The sequence below is a fragment of the Abramis brama genome (assembly GCF_963993115.1).
Source record: "Abramis brama genome assembly, chromosome: 19".
In the NCBI taxonomy this organism is placed as follows: domain Eukaryota; kingdom Metazoa; phylum Chordata; class Actinopteri; order Cypriniformes; family Leuciscidae; genus Abramis; species Abramis brama.
The window spans coordinates 5904489-5920345 of NC_139981.1; the positions used below are offsets into that span (position 1 = coordinate 5904489).

At 37.4% G+C, this 15857-nt stretch overlaps 1 protein-coding gene across 1 annotated transcript; it reads left to right on the forward strand.

The window, feature by feature from the left end:
* Positions 1–255: 255 nt before the first annotated feature.
* capn1a (calpain 1, (mu/I) large subunit a) lies at positions 256–15851 on the forward strand. Its single transcript, XM_084092524.1, has 22 exons — positions 256–389; positions 2915–3161; positions 4893–4962; positions 5907–6025; positions 6328–6461; positions 6632–6800; positions 7179–7262; positions 7346–7431; positions 7520–7594; positions 7701–7861; positions 8543–8712; positions 9186–9197; positions 9395–9606; positions 10294–10333; positions 10451–10516; positions 10590–10647; positions 10740–10804; positions 13783–13851; positions 13980–14058; positions 14985–15098; positions 15199–15257; positions 15341–15851. Exons 2-22 carry the CDS (start codon positions 2916–2918, stop codon positions 15365–15367), a joined length of 2115 nt encoding a protein of 704 aa, XP_083948650.1. The 5' UTR covers positions 256–389; position 2915; the 3' UTR covers positions 15368–15851.
* The last annotated feature ends 6 nt before the right edge of the window (positions 15852–15857 follow it).

Below are 15857 nucleotides of genomic sequence, written 5' to 3' on the forward strand. Positions count from 1 at the left end.
AATTTTAGCACTTTCTGGCCAACTTAAAACGTTTGTTGTTACTGTAATATTTGAAATCTCTGGTGAAAGTGTACTGTATGAAATAAGTAATGTAAAAATAATATTTAGTTATTGTTTTTACTTTCGTTGGGAATGCTCAAGGCTCAGCTAAATGGGTCAGACCCTTTCAAATCCACTAATAATTGTTCAGATCAGGAATTTGTATAGCACTTGTCCGTTATGTGACAGGTGCTCTTGTATCGCTCCGCCTCCTCTCTAGACTATCCCACACACACACACACACACTGAAGCTCTAATACAAGCGTGTGTCGCTTATCTTTCGGACGAATAGAACTGTATATTTCACACATTCCCATCACAGAAGAGACAGACCGGACCGCAGTTGCAAGGCAATAGTGATGGCAAAATGAGGCTTCCTGAACCACTGAGACCTTGCAGGCCATTGCTTCAGCTAAAGGTTCATTACTCGAAGCTTCATTCATCATTGCTCACTAGTGACACCTAGCGACTGTGCAAAGAAATAGCAGACAAAAAATTAATTAATTCTGAACCAGTGTCGCGCCCTCCCTCCCTACCTCCCTCCCTCCCTACCTCCCTAATTTTATAAAAAAATATTTATTTTATTAAAAAATATATATTTTATAAAAATGCTTTAATAAATAAAAATATTTATTTGTAATGTAAATATATTTATATTTAAATGTATATTTTATAAAAATATTTTTATAAATAAAAAATATTTATTTATTTATTTTGTACTCACTGTTGATGTTTGTAACCTTTCATTTGCAATAATAAAAAGACATGATCAGACATTTGTCCATTACTGTGTATAATATAAAATATGTATCTTTCTCTGTGTGAATTTACTTTTCCAGAGTAACACTCACAGTTCATTAATTATTCATAAATTGTTTGGATAGGGACAGTATGAACAACAACAGTGACACTGTTGAGTGCAGTGCTTATGTTAGAGGGAGTGTAATAAAGTACATTTATTAATTTAACAGATTATAGATAACAGATTAAAGTAAACTGCAACAGAATAGTCCGGAAGGAAGGAAAATAAAAATTGATTTTTTTATTGAGAAACAGAATTATTTCAAGTGTGTTGGGGTTTAGATGATTCCTCTTCTTGGACAAAATCTCTCTAGCCTTGGAAAAGATCCTTTCACAAGGAACAGAGGATGAAGGGGAACGTAAAAATGGCAGTGGTACAAATGAGGACACTGATGCTTCTGTTGAGCCCAGACAGGGGAGGATTCCCTCTTTCTTGCTGCTCACAAAAAGCAAACAAATCCAAAAGGGCAATCCAAATCAAAAAGCAGTCCAGTCCAGATCCAAAAATCCAGAGCAATCCAAATAATCTTATCTAATTAATATAACAAGACTATAATATAGGCCTACTATAATAATAATATACTATAACTACTAACCAGATAATGTAATAATATACAGCCCTCACATATGACACAATACAATGATAGTTTTATAACTCTCTGACTCTCTGACTCTACAACTGCTTCTACTACTGCTGACAACACCCACAAGGAGGCGCGAGTTTCGAACCGCCTTTTATCCGGAAGCGACACTCAGACCGAACCGATGACGTAGCCACACAAACCGAGGCCTCGTTTGTCATTAGTCACGTGATTTTCACGTTAACAACACAAGCCTCGAATCGCGGCTTCATCTGGCACGCCCACTTTTTCTCGACACACGCTCCGACGCCTCGGTTCATATGTCACATCACTACAAGGCAAGTTTATCGGTTCTTGTATTTCTACCCTCAGTGAAACACGTCGAGATTTATTTAGCTTTATTCTGTCCGTGTTGTTGGTCTCCGTCGGCCTGCTGTTAGTTTGTCGCATTGGACACTTTATTCAGTGCCAGATATGAATGTTTTGCGCATATTGAAGCTTAGAAACGTCTATCGTAGCCTAGTATCGCTAAAGAAATTGCTGTTAAGTTGAAGTTAATAATTAAGTGAATCGCAGTGATTTGCGAAGATTTAATGGAGTAAGACAACACCAAGACAAATGTTTGGCATTCTTTACATTTTAGAAAAGAAATGTAGCCTACAGAACAAGACACCAAATAAATCGCCACTAAAAGTGTTTTTAAAATGTTACATATACTGATAGAGGTTTAAACCAGTCCTGTTGTTGATTTCTCGACGTTTCAGTAGATTTCGTACATTTGTTTGTTTATATACAGTGCAGGCTGTGATATTACACTGAGTATGATTCGTGTGTTGAAATGAATGGGAGGATCTCAGTTTGTGTTTGATCAATCATTTATATCGAGATAAGATGCCAATGGTGTGGCATTTTGAGCATAAAAGTATGCAAATATTTAAGACTGGACATTGAGAAACAGATTATGACTGTACAAACCTTATGCACATATTGAACTGAGAAGAGCCACAGAGCAGCATCCCAGTTATCAAAAACAGTATTTAACATCAAACCTTCTACATGATGCACAACTATTCTCAGAGTTATTTTTCTCTGGCCATTTGTGCAATTAACATGTTCCACATTAACATGGTATCACATTAACTTATTCCTAATAATGTTTAACAACCACAAAGTGTCAAGATACTTTTTGTCTTCATTTTGAACAGTAAGTCCATTTGTACATGTATACTGTAAATTAAGGTTTATGGGATCTCAGCACCAGTGTTAGTCTTTTGAAAGCTGATGGTGTACATGATTGACATTTACATGTAGGCTACATTTTTTATTTGTATGTTTTTTTGTTGTTGTTTTTTTTGTTATGGCAAAATGCAATGTCCAGACAAAGGCACAAAAATTATGTTAGAGTGATATGGAGTGAGTTTTAAATGTGGAGTGGGTATGAATCTTGGTATCAGTTTTGCTATTTATACCCGGTCTGCATCTCACCGCTCCAGCATGTTCACATATGGAGGGATCTCAGCACAGATCAGTGCTAACAGGCTAAAGGCAGATGGCGTGGGCTCTTTTGAGCAGGCTTTACACTTCCAGAACCAGGATTTTGAGGCCCTCAAACAGGAATGTTTGGAAGGGGGCTACCTGTTTGAAGACCCCTGCTTTCCAGCCGAACCGCCTTCGCTCGGCTTCAAAGAACTCGCCCCACATTCCTCCAAAACCCGGGATGTGGAGTGGATGCGTCCTACAGTAAGGAATAAAGCTCCGTTATTAGATGTGGTTGTCTAAAACGGTTAGGGTTAGGTTACTCACCCTCATGTCATTCCAAACCTGACTTTTTTATTTTGGTGGAACACAAAATATGGAATTATGAAAAACTGTATTTGTCCATGCAATGAAATTCAATGACAATATTGGACCACGTTGACTTTCATTGTCTTATATATTCACTACCTCTTAGGTTCACCAAGGCTGCATTCATTTGATCAAAAATAGTAAAAATAGTAATATTGTGAAATAGTAATACAATTTAAAATAACGCCTTTTCCATTAGTATATATTTTATAATGTAATTTATTCATGTGATGCAAAGCTAAATTTTCAGCATCATTACTCCAGCCTTCAGTGTCACATGATCCTTCAGAAATAATTCTAATATGAAACATTTCTTATTATGATCAATGTTGTAAACAGTTCTGCTGCTTAATATTTGTGTGGAAACTGAGATTCATTTTTTTTCACGATTCTTTGATGAATAGAAAGAACAGTATTTATTTAAAATAAATGTTTTTTGTAACATTATAAATGACTTTACTGTCACTTTTGATGAATTAAAAAAATCTTACTGACACCATACTTTTGAAAAGTAGTGTATATACTGTATAGCAGTCTAGACAGCAACATGCTCTTCATTGTGGGCCCGCTCATCCCTGCAGTCAGAATGACTCCTCCTCCTCTCTAGTCTCTACTGCAGCTGTTGTCACTATTATAAAGTCGCATACACATGGATTATAACATTTCTGTAGACACACTTAGTCAAAATACACACGCCTCCTCTGGAAGAATGAAGGCCTCATTCAAACTGGCCATTGTTATTTCTTTAAAGAATATAAATTATGAATATGAAATGTTTTTCTGGCAATATAGGTGTGGCAGCAGTACTTGTGCTCATGTCGTTCCAAAGCCTGTTTTTCCCATAATATACGAAAATATGTTCTTTTCCATACCAGGGTAACTACGACTCTATCTCACAAGTCTTATTTTTCTCACAACTGCAAGTTTATATCTCACAATTCAGACCTTATAACATGCATGAGTTTACATCTTACAATTCTGACTTTTTTAATGCAATTCCATGTTTATATCTCACAATTCTGAGGAAAAAAGTCAGCTCACAATTCTGACTTTTTTTCTCTCGAATAGCGAGTTTACATCTTGCAATTCAGACTTTATTACTCACAATTGTGAGTTTATATCTCACCCGCAATTGCGAGGGGAAAAAAGTCAGAAATGTGAATTAAAAAGTCGCAATTAACTTCTTTATTTTTTTTCTGTGGCTTAAGCTTCCATACTTAACTATATACTGTAGATAAATAAATTAAAAAACATTAACAAATAAAAATGACAAAAACAACAAACTTACTAAAACTTTCAAATGGAAAATACAAAAGTAAAAACTAATGCAAAATATCAAATAATTATCTCTCAGTCATACTAAAACAACACTGTTCCATTCAACGGCAGTTCATCAAAAAGGCAACAACAAAACAACAACAAAAAACAGTTAAAAAATTCTTAGACATTTATCCTTTGTGTACCATACCAAAAGAAACATAGAGGTTTGTGATAACATGAGGGTGCTTTTTCATTTTTGGCTGAACTATTCCTATAAAGTCTTGCTTGCTTCAATCTTGCTAGGAATAAAAACTTTTAGGCTTCCAAATTCCAGTGTCAGTCCCTCTAATCCCTCGTTTTCTGCAGGAGCTCTGTGATGATCCTCAGTTCATTGTGGGAGGAGCTTCGCGGACAGACATCTGTCAGGGAGCTCTGGGTAAGTGTTCTGCCTGTACAAAAGTCATCGTAGTTTCTAAGTGTTGGTGCTCTGCAGGAATCGCCTCTAGTTGATTCTGTGGCTGTACCAGCAAACTTGAAGCATGAGTCACGACAGAAAGAGCAGCTCATATAACTGACCTGAGGCGTGCCTGCATGTGACTCATCATCCGTTTCCCCCTGACCTTGAGTCAGTGCATGTTTGTAATCGTGCATGGCAGATCATTTTTATAAGTTACCGCCCTTTTATATTACATATATCTGCTTTCTGTTAAGCTAGTGTAAAACAAGCAAATACATTACAAGTCTGCACACACCTACTTATTCTTTATTGTTAGCTTTTTCCATGTTTCACAATAATAGAAAAGTCATCAAACTAGGAGATAACTTATCTGTATCTCTGTATGTTTGCTCCTATTACATTAACTGCTTTAAAACTCTCAAATTAACTACCAGGTGAAAAGTCTGCACAAACATACTCATACTTTGTATTTTTGATATTTCACAATAATAGAAAGTTCATCAATCTTAGAGATAGATAACATAAATAGAATAATGGAAATTATAAAGTGACCAAAAGTGTTAAACCATTCCAAATCTCTCATATATTTGAGCCTAGATTTGCTTAGGCTGGGCCTGCCGCCGCCCCCTCGCGCTTTTAAAGCTGTGGAAAATTCCTCCACTCTGAGGTGGAGATCTGAGTGGGATGTAAACAGGAATGGGTACACACAGGCCTCACAGAGAAAATAAACCCCACCCCTTTCTTTGTGTCCCCCTGCTGGTTGTAAATTGACAGTTCAACCTCTGTGACAAAAAAGACAAAATATTAATGGCATTTTATTCAGGGATTTTAGTATCACAGTTTAAAAATCTTTTTGAATAAGTGCCATTATTTCTCCTTGCCTCATCTGTTATATATATATCGTTTTCTTTTTTCCTTCTCAGGCGACTGCTGGCTGCTCGCTGCTATAGCCTCTCTGACTCTGAATGAAAGACTCCTCCACAGGGTTGTACCTCATGGCCAGAACTTTCAGGATGACTATGCTGGAATATTCCACTTTCAGGTTCTGAAGCACACTATTCATGCTCTAAAAGTTATTTTTGTAAATAATAAAAAATAATCTAAAATCTAAATATTGTGTAATTTTTTAACTATGTTAATCAAAGCATTAAAAACAAAACAAAAAAAAATAAAACATGGACCATAGTTTCCACAAAATATTAAGCAGCACAGCTGTTTTCAACATTAATAATAAGAGGAAGAAGAACCAAATTATTTCTGAAGGATTTTGTGACACTACGGACCTGTTTCATCTGGAATCCTCTCAGCTTTATCTTCATACAGTTGCTTGTTTCTGTTCTGCAGTTCTGGCAGTTTGGCGAGTGGGTCGACATTGTGATTGACGATCGACTCCCAGTCAAAGACGGAGAGCTCATGTTTGTCCATTCAGCAGAGGGAAATGAGTTCTGGAGTGCCTTGGTTGAAAAGGCCTATGCAAAGTATGTCCTGATAGACATTTTGGTAAAGACCAGCAAATTTTGTTCTTACTAAACAAGAATCATTTACAAAAGTGCACCTATACTGTCTCTGTCTTATTTAAGAAAGATTTTCTTCATGGTCTGAGTACAGTCTCCTCACATGTGTGTGTGTGTGTGTGTGTGTGTGTCAGGTTAAATGGCTCCTATGAAGCTCTCTCTGGAGGCTCCACCACTGAGGGTTTTGAGGATTTCACCGGAGGGGTCTCAGAGATGTACGAGCTCCGGAAAGCTCCGAGAGACCTGTACCGAATCATCGGCAAAGCGCTGGAGAGAGGCTCCCTGCTGGGCTGCTCTATTGATGTGAGAGCTTTATTCACTTAAGGGATACTTCACTCAAAAATTTAAATTGTTACCTACTTGAACTCATGTTGCTAGAAACCAGTAAGATTGTTTTTCCACTTTTAATGCAAATATTTAGCAGAATGTCCAATCTGCTGTTAATTTACAATGCAAGATGATAGGGATTGTTTTGGGGCTGTCAAGCATATACACTACCCTTCAGTTTTTTCTTTTTTCTTTTCTTTATTATTATATTCATAGTTTTGAATGTATGTGTGTGTGTGAAAAAAAAAAATATATATATATATATATATATAAATTTATTCAACATTTATTCACATGCATTTATTTACCTATTTCTAGATTTATATTCATTTGTTATTTATAATTGTTTTCCAGATCACCAGTGCCTTTGACATGGAATCGGTGACGTTTAAGAAGCTGGTTAAGGGCCACGCTTACTCAGTGACTGCTCTCAAACAGGTAACGCTCCCAGTGTATGTTGATCATCAACATATTGGAGTTAAATTGTGTGTGTGAGATGAGATCTCTCTCCTCTTTGATAGGTGGAATTTAGAGGCCATACGGAGAGGCTTATCCGTATCCGTAACCCGTGGGGTCAGGTAGAATGGACGGGGGCCTGGAGTGATAAGTAAGAAATACTTATAAATAACACAGAAATACTCATTCAGTTCAGCCCAAGTCATTGAGTAAGAAGACCGTGTATGTTCCCTCCTCAGCTCTCCTGAATGGGACGAGATCGATCCATCTGAAAAGGATGACTTGCACTTACAAATGGAGGATGGAGAGTTCTGGTGAGCTGTATTAGCAATACAAATTGAATATGACACAACAGTAGACCAATAAGCATTGTGTACTCTCACAGTCACAGCATAATGAAATGGCTCCCTTTGTCCCCAGGATGTCATTCAGTGAGTTTTTGCGGCAGTTCTCCAGGCTGGAGATTTGTAATCTGTCCCCTGATGCTCTGAGTGATGATGACCTGAGCCACTGGAACACCATCAAGTTTCACGGTGCCTGGCGGAGAGGAAGTACCGCAGGAGGCTGCCGAAATCATCCCAGTGAGTTACACCCCATGTCCAGCAATTTTATCGGTTGAGGTCACAGTGTGGCAGTATTGGTGGTCATAGTGGGAGTCTCTACCACATTCATAGGCTTTACAAATGTCCATATGTTTTGAAAATCATGATAAAAAGATTCTGGAAGAGGAAATGTTTGGATATACACTACATATTGGATATACAGTCCCTTATGCTCACAGAGGCTGCAGTTATTTGATCAACAGTACAGTAAAATAAGTAATATTGTGAAATATTTGTAAAATTTAAAAGAACTGTTTTTTTATTTATTTGTTCAGTAGCCATTACTAAAGTCTTCAGTGTCACAATCCTTCAAAAATCATTCTAATATGCTGGTTTACTTCTCAAGAAACATTTCTTATTATTATTAATGTTGAAAACCGTTCTGCTGCTTAATATCTTTGTCGTAGTATCTTGTCTTTTTTCTAGGATTCTTTGAAGAATAGAAAGTTCAAAAGAAAATCATTTGCAACATTATAAATGTCACTTTTGATCAATTTAATGCATCGTTGTAAGAAATCTTACTGACTACAAACTTTTGAACAGTAGTGCATTAAAGCATCATATCATGAACAGTTATTAATGCATGAATCAAACTCAGCTACCAGCTTTACCTGGGATTTGATCTCCATAACTTGTATGTGTTCCTGTACTATTTGGCAGACACATTTTGGATCAATCCACAGTATAAGATCACGCTGCTGGAGGAAGATGATGACCCGGAGGATGAAGAAGTGGCCTGCAGCTTACTGGTGGCTTTAATGCAGAAAGACCGCAGACGGCACCGCCGCCACGGCCAGGACATGCACACCATCGGTTTTGCGCTCTACGAGGTGAAGAGGTCCCTTTCCAACATGTTCAGATGTTTGTTATGCTGAGCAAGCTGGCAATCGAATAATATTTATATGCACATTTTGGAATATTGCAAGAACAGGTAGCAAATTAAAAAGGACTTCTTCCTGACAACGTTTCCATCCCATCCATGTGTTCAAGCAAGAACTGGCAAATTTGGCTCAGTCCATGAGGATGAGATGCACTGTAGGACTGAAAGCAGCTGGTGGCCACCAAATATTGATTTGTTAACTTTTTGCTCACTGTTTTACAAAGCTAGTTCTTAGCTAGGTGTTTACAAGGCTTTGTTTACAAGTTAGTTGTTTTCTGACATTGTAAAAGATTTTCCACAGTGCTTTTTGTATCTAATAATTAATTATAGTAGTAAAAAAAGTTTTTTTTTTTCATTCATTGTTCATTACAAAATAATACAAAATAATTTTTTCTTTCCATTTCTTTTTTCTCCTCCTTGCAGATTCCTGAAGAGGTATGATCCCATGTCAACAGTTTCTTTGTTAAATAGGTTTGACTACATCATTATGGCTTGTGTACTTCCATAAACAGGTCATTTATTTTTAAAACGGAAGGTTTGAAGATTGAATTTTCCTCTAGATTATTCACAGTGGAATAACAGAAACTTAACTTTGCATACCGCACAGATTTATAATTTCTGTCTGTCTGCAGTACGCAGGCTGTCAGAATGTGCACCTTAAAAAGGACTTCTTCCTGAAAAACTCATCGAGCGCCCGCTCCGAGACCTTCATCAACCTGCGCGAGGTGAGCACCCGTCTCAGCCTCCCTCCTGGGGAATACATCATCGTCCCCTCCACCTTCGAACCCAGCCAAGAGGCTGATTTTGTCCTACGAGTCTTCACAGAGAAGCAGTCAGAGACAGAGTGAGTGTGTGTTTGTGTTTGAGAACTTCAGGCATTTTTCCGATTATTATTATTATTATTATTATTATTATTATTATTATTATTATTATTATTAAATTATTGTGATAATTTTCTGAATTTTTATTTTTTTATATTTTTTATATTTTAATATAACTACATCTGCATGTAATAATATAGTGCACTAGTCATATTGAACTACTTCCATGGTGCTATTTTTGTTGTATGGTAATTTTCTATAGTCATATTTCCTGTTGTATTACTTTTACGCGGGGTACATCTCTGAGAGAGATGGGGAGCAGGATCCAATTGCAACATTAATTTTTATTTAAACAAACAAAACAAAAGTAAATCCAGGCAAAGGGAGATGTAAATCCAAAAAAACAGGGAAAGGTAAGCAAAAACAGAACTGACCACACTGGCGAGACATTCACAATGGACAACACCAGACACTAGGGAAACACTGGGGTATAAATACACCGGATAAGGAGACACTAACTAGGAACAGTTGGAAATCAATCACTATGGAAACAAACAAGGGTTACTATAGAAACAAAGCAAAATGGGAACTAAACATGGGAAGTGAAACAATAGAAATAGCAAGAAGAAAATTGGGGAGAAAATTGGGTTTGGAATGACATGAGGGTTATTAACCCATTACCTCCAATACAATTTGTTTTCTCTTCAAAGGGAGTTGGATGATGAGATTTCAGCTGACCTGGAGGATGAGGTAAGATTTTGGATCTACATTATCATATAAACTTTCTGACCAATAAATAGATGCCACGTGCTTTAGAGTGTAAGTTCATACTGTTTAATAAATATGGTTTCTTTGGTTTTCTTATAGGCAGAAATTACAGAGGATGACATTGATGACTCTTTCAAGTCCATGTTTGGACAGCTGGCTGGAGAGGTGAGTGAATATATAAAAATGGTCCTAATGTTAGATTTATGCATGTAATTGATAATTTTTTGTCTTGTTTTAGGATATGGAGATATCTGTCCGTGAACTCAGGACTATTCTCAACAGAGTAGTGTCCAGACGTGAGTAACACATAACAGTTTGCTCACACTTGGAGTCGACTCAGTCAAAATGAACCTGCTTAACTGAATTGAATGAACCATTTCTCTCTCAGACAAGGATCTACAGACAGATGGCTTCAGCATGGAGTCCTGCAGAACGATGGTCAACCTCTTGGATGTATCCTTCACTATTTAAAAGAGTATTCTGGGTTAGATACAAATTAAGCTCTATTTACATCATCTGTGTTATTCTGTCGATTACTACGAAAAATCATTTTTGAGTTTGTTAACAGGCAATAATCCTGTTTACATTAATGCAAATACAGTGGAAGTCTATATTTTACTAAATTTAACAAAGCAGAAACCAGAAGCTTTTTTTTTTTTTTTGCTTTAAAGGTGCCATGTGTAAGAATTGAGGTAAAAATATCCAAAAAATGAGCTACACGCATCAAAAGAATGAGAAGAAATAAGGGCGATGAAGTTATAGTGCTGCAGAGATATCAACCTGAATTAGCATGCTAAATTACTAGCCACAGCCCAACAGGTGTCATAATACCAGTTTCGGCCATTGGAGGCGGTATGCGGGCAACACAACCACCAGCCAAACTGCGATACACGAATAACTCGCACGGCTTGTGGGCGTACTTGAACCTGATGTCAATCGTGTGGAAAGTACAGCTCACTACTACATTTCAGTTCAGGGAAGAGAGCGGAAGAATGGCTGAAGCATTTACAAGCGCCAAACGGTATTTATTGTTTGAATTGCGTAATAAAATTGACAGAATCTGAGAGCTGAGATTTTTTTATATCATAACTAACCTACTCTGTCTAGTCTGTCGGTCTCCGTGTCCTCCTTGCTTCGCGATTTTTCTGTGCGTGAGAAAATTGATGTGTGGCGTGAGAGCGTGTGAAAAGTGTCAATTGCGTGTGTCTCACGGTGAATGCGCGAGAGTTGGCAGCTCTGGTTACGTTGGCGCTAGCTTGGCAAACATCAGCGAATGCTGTCTGTCAAATTAATGTAATTCAAACTAACTATAAAAATGTAATATGAACAAAACGAATATGAACATATTCACTGGTAAAGGTGAAGGGGAGTAGCTTGAAGATGTCATATTTCAAAATCACTTGACATCAACCAACGTTCCTCTGGAGTCAAAACGTCCTCTATTAGGAGTTGGCTCGGCTTCGGCTATGGCTCTAGGGTCGTTGTGAAGGTAGGGGCGGAGCATAGAGACTATGCCGTTTCTCGGTTGTTACTCTAGAGTAGACCAACTCACTTTCTGGAGGTATACTGCCCCCATCTGGTATGGAATGTGGAGTATGAATTGATTTTTTGGCGGACATTACACAAGGCACCTTTAAATGGCAATGACAGCAGAAATACTGGATATACAGTGAGGAAAATAAGTATTTGAACACCCTGCTATTTTGCAAGTTCTCCCACTTAGAAATCATGGAGGGTCTGAAATTGTCATCGTAGGTGCATGTCCACTGTGAGAGACATAATCTAAAAAAAAAAATCCAGAAATCACAATGTATGATTTTTTAACTATTTATTTGTATGATACAGCTGCAAATAAGTATTTGAACACCTGAGAAAATCAATGTTAATATTTGGTACAGTAGCCTTTGTTTGCAATTACAGAGGTCAAACGTTTCCTGTAGTTTTTCACCAGGTTTGCACACACTGCAGGAGGGATTTTGGCCCACTCCTCCACACAGATCTTCTCTAGATCAGTCAGGTTTCTGGGCTGTCGCTGAGAAACACGGAGTTTGAGCTCCCTCCAAAGATTCTCCATTGGGTTTAGGTCTGGAGACTGGCTAGGCCATGCCAGAACCTTGATATGCTTCTTACAGAGCCACTCCTTGGTTATCCTGGCTGTGTGCTTCGGGTCATTGTCATGTTGGAAGACCCAGCCTCGACCCATCTTCAATGCTCTAACTGAGGGAAGGAGGTTGTTCCCCAAAATCTCGCAATACATGGCCCCGGTCATCCTCTCCTTAATACAGTGCAGTCGCCCTGTCCCATGTGCAGAAAAACACCCCCAAAGCATGATGCTACCACCCCCATGCTTCACAGTAGGGATGGTGTTCTTGGGATGGTACTCATCATTCTTCTTCCTCCAAACACGTTTAGTGGAATTATGACCAAAAAGTTCTATTTTGGTCTCATCTGACCACATGACTTTCTCCCATGACTCCTCTGGATCATCCAAATGGTCATTGGCAAACTTAAGACGGGCCTTGACATGTGCTGGTTTAAGCAGGGGAACCTTCCGTGCCATGCATGATTTCAAACCATGACGTCTTAGTGTATTACCAACAGTAACCTTGGAAACGGTGGTCCCAGCTCTTTTCAGGTCATTGACCAGCTCCTCCCGTGTAGTTCTGGGCTGATTTCTCACCTTTCTTAGGATCATTGAGACCCCACGAGGTGAAATCTTGCATGGAGCCCCAGTCCGAGGGAGATTGACAGTCATGTTTAGCTTCTTCCATTTTCTGATGATTGCTCCAACAGTGGACCTTTTTTCACCAAGCTGCTTGGCAATTTCCCCGTAGCCCTTTCCAGCCTTGTGGAGGTGTACAATTTTGTCTCTAGTGTCTTTGGACAGCTCTTTGGTCTTGGCCATGTTAGTAGTTGGATTCTTACTGATTGTATGGGGTGGACAGGTGTCTTTATGCAGCTAACGACCTCAAACAGGTGCATCTAATTTAGGATAATAAATGGAGTGGAGGTGGACATTTTAAAGGCAGACTAACAGGTCTTTGAGGGTCAGAATTCTAGCTGATAGACAGGTGTTCAAATACTTATTTGCAGCTGTATCATACAAATAAATAGTTAAAAAATCATACATTGTGATTTCTGGATTTTTTTTTTTTAGATTATGTCTCTCACAGTGGACATGCACCTACGATGACAATTTCAGACCCCTCCATGATATCCAAGTGGGAGAACTTGCAAAATAGCAGGGTGTTCAAATACTTATTTTCCTCACTGTAGCTTTGTACAGAAAGGTTAGCAGTATATGTTAATAATATAACAAATAATTTATTCTGGAACAATGCTTTGCTAAAAAAAATTCTGTGGTAATTGACATCATGTCAGTTGTGATCAGACAACCTGCGTCAGTGCTTGTTCTTGACTCTGTTCATCAGAAAGATGGTAGTGCACGTTTGGGTTTAGTTGAGTTTCAGATTCTCTGGAACAAAATAAGGAAGATGCTGGTGAGTGGAGACCTTTTTTTTTTTACATCTTAGCCTACTGAATAAATCCCATAAATTCTGAAATGTTTATAGATGATTATTCAATTAGTTCAATAGAAATAATTCATGCATTTTTTTTTTCCACTCAGGGGATCTTCAGAGAGTTTGATATTGATAAGTCAGGGACTATGAACTCTTATGAGATGCGTCTCGCTGTAGAATCAGCAGGTAAAGAGGCATTCATTATTGGCACTAACTCAAAAACTAAAACTTGCAACACCTGCCAATGAAGGGTGAATTACGATAATTTGCTGTCCATTAATATTTATCAGCCATAATTGTTTTTAAAGAAATTAACACTTTTATTCAGTACAGTAACAGTACTGACAGTCATGGCATTTATAATATTACAAAATATTTCTATTTGTTTTTTTGAAGTTTCTATTCATCAAAGAAATACTGAAAAAACAGTACATTAATGAGTCACAGCACTTGCATATTGTCGCCCTATTGTTGTTTTGCATCTATTGCTCTCCTCATTTGCAAGTCGCTTTGGATAAAAGCATCTGCTAAATGATTAAACGTAATGGCTGCTGAAAATTCAGCTTTGCAGTCACAGGAATACATTTAAAATGTATAAAAATAGAAAAATTAAGCCTTTGTGAGAATATATTTTAAATGCAGAATCATTTTAAATGCAGCCTTGGTGAGAATAAGAAACGTCTTTCAAAAACATTGGAAAGAAAATCTTACCAACCCCAAACTTTTGAATGATACGTAATGGTAACACTTTACAATAAGGTTCCATTTGTTAACATTTCTAAACTAGGCTACATTAGTTTACATGAATTTACAGTGAAAATAATTATAAAGCATTTATTAATCTTAATGTTAATTTCAACATTTACTAATACATTACTAATATCAAAAGTTTATATATCTATTAACATTATTTAATGGACTTGAGCTGAAATTAACTAACAATAAACAGTTGTTTTTATTAACTAGCATAACTAACAAAGATTAATAAATACTGTTACAAACGAATTGCTCATTGCTAGTTAATGCATTAAGTAGTATTAACTGATTGGTCCTTATTGTAAAGTGCTACCATAATCTTCTCTGAAAGCCCATCCTGTTCACTTTCTTTACAGGCTTTAAACTCAACAATAGACTCAACCAGATCCTTGTTGCCAGATATGCTGAGAATGAGGTCATCGATTTTGATAACTTTGTCTGCTGCTTGATCAAACTCGAGTGCATGTTCAGTAGGTGTTTCTCTTTGAATCACATGGTGCCTTTTAATTATTTTAAATTACACTGAAACACGTTATGCTAGCGCCTTCATAGTCTTTCACTTCCTTGTAGGAACTTTTCAGCAGTTGGACACTGATGGAACAGGAACGGCTGAGATGAACTTGTCTGAGGTGCTTTGGTTTGATTTCTTGATTATTCAAATGTTCAAATATCTACAAAACACTTATCATTCTTTCTCCTTCCTTTTGTTTAGTGGCTCTTTATGACTATGTGTGGTTGAGGTAAACCATTTCATTAATGTCCAACTCAAGAACCTGCTGCAAAGTGCCTCAATGCTGAACTCCTCATGCAACAATCGCATTTCCACTATAACCTCATTAGAATAAAGTGCTTAGTTTTTTAAAGGATTTATTAATATAATATATTGTAGTTACACTACAAAGGAAACCCCTCTAGTATGAAACACGAGAAGAGGACCTCCACTCACCGCTTCTCTAGGACTGATGGAATGGCTGAGAAACATCATGTGCATGGGATAAATATCAAGTGAGCTTCGAGTTTTGCATTTGTCCTAAAAGAAGACCTGCCTTCGTTTCCAAAAGGTTGTGTACTGACAGTGCCATAGTGTACTTCATGTGCTCCTAAAAGGTGAACTAATGCATCCTATTAAAAAAAGCTTTAGATGCATAATGCAAAAATTGTGTAGCTATTGTCACTGACTTCCTATGATCAGAGCTTTAGAATAAACACTGTTGTTAAAATTGAACTTG

What these genes read in the sequence shown, in the direction of transcription:
- capn1a (XM_084092524.1), top strand. Translation starts at nt 2,916, where the DNA reads ATGTTCACATATGGAGGGATCTCAGCACAGATCAGTGCTAACAGGCTA. An exon ending in CTGGAATATTCCACTTTCAG is followed by an intron (nt 6,026 to 6,327) that starts GTTCTGAAGCAC and finishes TCTGTTCTGCAG; the next exon opens with TTCTGGCAGTTTGGCGAGTG. An exon ending in CTGAGATGAACTTGTCTGAG is followed by an intron (nt 15,258 to 15,340) that starts GTGCTTTGGTTT and finishes CCTTTTGTTTAG; the next exon opens with TGGCTCTTTATGACTATGTG.